The sequence below is a fragment of the Kryptolebias marmoratus genome, linkage group LG17, assembly GCF_001649575.2.
Source record: "Kryptolebias marmoratus isolate JLee-2015 linkage group LG17, ASM164957v2, whole genome shotgun sequence".
In the NCBI taxonomy this organism is placed as follows: domain Eukaryota; kingdom Metazoa; phylum Chordata; class Actinopteri; order Cyprinodontiformes; family Rivulidae; genus Kryptolebias; species Kryptolebias marmoratus.
Genome location: NC_051446.1, coordinates 27,176,121 through 27,179,803, shown reverse-complemented (window position 1 = coordinate 27,179,803; position 3,683 = coordinate 27,176,121). Strand labels below are relative to the sequence as shown.

Sequence of the window (3,683 nt, the reverse complement as noted above, 5' to 3'; positions counted from 1 at the left end):
GTGTGTGTGTGTGTGTGTGTGTGTGTGAACTGAGTTTATGTTAGGCATGTACTGATAATGTCCAGGTTTAGGGTTTAGGGTGAGGGTATAATCTGTAGTCTTCTTCAGGGTCTTCAGGTGATGCTGTCGCTCAGTAAAGTCGTTGTTTGTTCCTGATGTTCTGAAGCGTTGAGGAGTTCTGAGCGTGTTCTGGTCCAGGCTGAGCGATGTTAGAGCTTTCCTTTCCTGTGGTGGGAGGTTTGAAGGAGAGTTGTTCTGCCTCTGGTTCTGCCAGGTTCTTGTTCCTAATTGTGGTTTCAGTGCAGTGACCAGTTCCACAACAGCTATTTCTAGTGGACATGCCAAAGTTCAGACGTTTTGCCAGAACATCCATCTCTGGTTGTGCCAGCATCCTGCCCAGGTGGGAAGCAAAATGTCTTCATTTACAGACCAGAAGTCCAGTTGCTTTGTTTCTATTCTTCACCGTTTTTGAAATTGCCTCACCCTGGATGTCTCCTCACTCATGAGCTTCAGATGGTCTGGACTGTAACTTCCACTGATTAAATGAAGACACACAAATAAAAACAAATAATTAAAGAAATAAATAAAATATGTTTTCAATTTACGACAGAGAAAGTGCCCCCTGCAGTCATGTGTGATGATGAGGAGAGCACCGCTCTGGTCTGTGATAACGGATCCGGTCTCTGCAAGGCCGGGTTTGCCGGAGACGACGCCCCCAGAGCTGTGTTCCCGTCCATCGTGGGCCGGCCCAGGCACCAGGTGATGGCCGAATGGCCCCCACTCACAAACCAATCACAGATGATTGAAACAGGTGTGAGCTGACAGGTGTGTGTGTGTGTCAGGGAGTGATGGTGGGCATGGGGCAGAAGGACAGCTACGTGGGAGACGAGGCTCAGAGTAAGAGAGGAATCCTCACCCTGAAATACCCCATCGAACACGGCATCATCACCAACTGGGACGACATGGAGAAGGTCTGAGACACACACACAAACATATGACACACCTGAGAAACCAGTCCTGATCTGTATGTGCTCTCTGATTGGTCAGATCTGGCATCATTCTTTCTACAACGAATTGAGAGTGGCTCCAGAAGAACATCCCACTCTGCTGACGGAGGCGCCGCTAAACCCTAAAGCTAACAGGGAGAAGATGACCCAGGTACGCCCGACACGCCGACTGTATCAGAGCTGAAACATTTAATACCCATCCAATCAGACTGTAACACATGGTCACATGTGCATGATGTGTTACATGTGTTTGTGTGCAAAGATCATGTTCGAGACCTTCAACGTTCCTGCCATGTATGTGGCTATCCAGGCGGTCCTGTCTCTGTACGCTTCAGGACGCACCACAGGTCGGAACACAGCAGGAGTTCTCACTGTCACAGAATTCATACTTCGTTTACCAGACAACTTTATTTTGCTTTTATTTGTCACTTCTGAAACTGAACATCTTATTACACATTTCAATGTACTACTGAAGATTGTACGGTTTGACGGCTTCAGTACTCTTAATTTCAGATACTTTATTATGAAAATCCCCCTACAGGAAATAGTTTTGACCATTTTTAGCTGACGTTTGTGGTCAGATTGGAACCCTTCTGTCCATCCTCAGGTATCGTCCTGGACTCAGGTGATGGTGTCACTCACAATGTTCCAATCTACGAGGGTTACGCTCTGCCACACGCCATCATGCGGTTGGACCTGGCAGGCCGTGACCTCACTGACTACCTCATGAAGATCCTGACCGAGCGTGGATACAGCTTCGTCACCACAGGTACGATGATTGCAAACCTGAACCTCTGCCGGCACACCAAGTGATGCTGGTTCTGACCCGTGTGTCTCTCTGTCTACAGCGGAGAGGGAGATCGTTCGTGACATCAAGGAGAAGCTGTGCTACGTGGCTCTGGACTTCGAGAACGAGATGGCGACGGCAGCCACCTCATCATCTCTGGAGAAGAGCTACGAGCTTCCTGATGGTCAGGTGATCACCATCGGTAACGAGAGGTTCCGCTGCCCGGAGACGCTCTTCCAGCCATCCTTCATTGGTCAGACATCGTCCACCTGTAGTTATAGTGTAGATGTGCACTGTGATCTCCAGACAGTTATACAGTAGATGTTGACAACTCCTTGCAGGTATGGAGTCGGCTGGAATCCACGAGACAACCTACAATAGCATCATGAAGTGTGACATTGACATCCGTAAAGACCTGTACGCCAACAACGTTCTGTCAGGAGGAACCACCATGTACCCTGGAATCGCCGACCGCATGCAGAAGGAAATCACTGCGTTGGCTCCCAGCACCATGAAGATTAAGGTATGACCTCTGACCTCTCTACTTCTTACACCTCCGTATGCTGGTGTAGATTCTCAGTCATCCGGGACATGGCAGATCCTAAAAAGTTAAAAACCAAAACAACTGGACTTCTATTCTGTAGTTGAAGACTTTTTGCTTTCTGGACTCAAAACACAGAGAGTGGAGGTCCACAGAGGCTTGTTAGGGTCTCTGTTTGTCTGGCTCACAGACACGTTTAGGTCACCTGCATGAAGGTGGGAGTTAGACTGAAACGGACTGACTATCAGTTCAACTGCAGCTTTTTAAAAGCTGACATTTGAGACCTCATCCCCCTCTCCAACCATCTGTCTTCTCTGTCCAACATATGACACTATTATGCTTTTTGTAACAGAAGTGTGGACTAAAATCACATGACTTGGACTAAAATCACATGACTTGGACTAAAATCACATGACTTGAACTAAAATCACATGACTTGGACTAAAATCACATGACTTGGACTTAAGTTATACTTGAGTCAAAGTTTTGAGGACTTGGCTCAAACTTTAACGTTGATGACTTGTGACATCACTTGGAGTTGAAAATACTTGATATCTTACTAAAGCTTGTTATTTAAAACAGTGTGTCACAGATATTTGGTCAGGTTCCAGCTTCAGGCCTCAAAATTAGGTTTATGGGTTGAGACTTGACTTAGGTGTAACTCCACCTGACATTTAGTCCAGTCACATGTGGTTACAGCTCATATGACTACCGTCGAAAGAAATGAAAAACAATAAAAAGTTTTCCTTAAAAATTTACTTGATAAAATTTTAAAGAAAATAATGTATTATGTATTTTAAATCGGATGATTTTATGGTGAAACAACGTTTTTCCCTCAGATCATCGCTCCCCCAGAAAGGAAGTACTCAGTCTGGATCGGTGGCTCCATCTTGGCCTCGCTCTCCACCTTCCAGCAGATGTGGATCAGTAAGCAGGAGTACGACGAGGCTGGACCCTCCATTGTCCACCGCAAGTGTTTCTAAAGGACCCGCTCAGGTCTTTGTGCTCTGTAGCCCCCAAAAGCGCTTTCCAACACAACCTGTGCCCTCATTTACCCATCCACACACATTCAGACAGCACGCCACTACATCTCAGTAAAGTTAATCTCAATCAATCATCTATAGTCTAATCAGTGCTTCAGATCACATTCAGACACCGACGGGACACACTGGAGACAGTGAGGGGTTAGGTGTCCTGCCCAGGGACATTTAGACAAGACTGCAGACTGCCAGGAATCAAACCTCCAACTCTTATGTTGGAGGACAACTGCTCTAACCACTGAACCACAGACCCCAGGTCAGCTAACAGACTCCAGGTCAGCTAACAGACTCCAGGTCAGCTAACAGAC

At 46.6% G+C, this 3,683-nt stretch overlaps 1 protein-coding gene across 3 annotated transcripts in view; it reads left to right on the top strand.

Moving 5' to 3' along the window:
* acta2 (actin alpha 2, smooth muscle) overlaps nucleotides 1-3,683 on the top strand; it is a 9,465-nt gene that overhangs the window by 2,824 nt on the left and 2,958 nt on the right. For 2 of the 3 annotated variants that reach the window (XM_017440757.3, XM_017440754.3), the window contains exons 2-9: nucleotides 611-759; nucleotides 843-971; nucleotides 1,048-1,158; nucleotides 1,270-1,354; nucleotides 1,615-1,776; nucleotides 1,856-2,047; nucleotides 2,136-2,317; nucleotides 3,175-3,669. In XM_017440757.3, coding sequence (XP_017296246.1) covers nucleotides 631-759; nucleotides 843-971; nucleotides 1,048-1,158; nucleotides 1,270-1,354; nucleotides 1,615-1,776; nucleotides 1,856-2,047; nucleotides 2,136-2,317; nucleotides 3,175-3,318 — 1,134 coding nt within the window. In that variant the 5' untranslated portion in view covers nucleotides 611-630 and the 3' untranslated portion in view covers nucleotides 3,319-3,669. The remainder of the gene's footprint in view (nucleotides 1-610; nucleotides 760-842; nucleotides 972-1,047; nucleotides 1,159-1,269; nucleotides 1,355-1,614; nucleotides 1,777-1,855; nucleotides 2,048-2,135; nucleotides 2,318-3,174; nucleotides 3,670-3,683) is intronic. The other variant, XM_017440755.3, reaches the window with a different exon arrangement.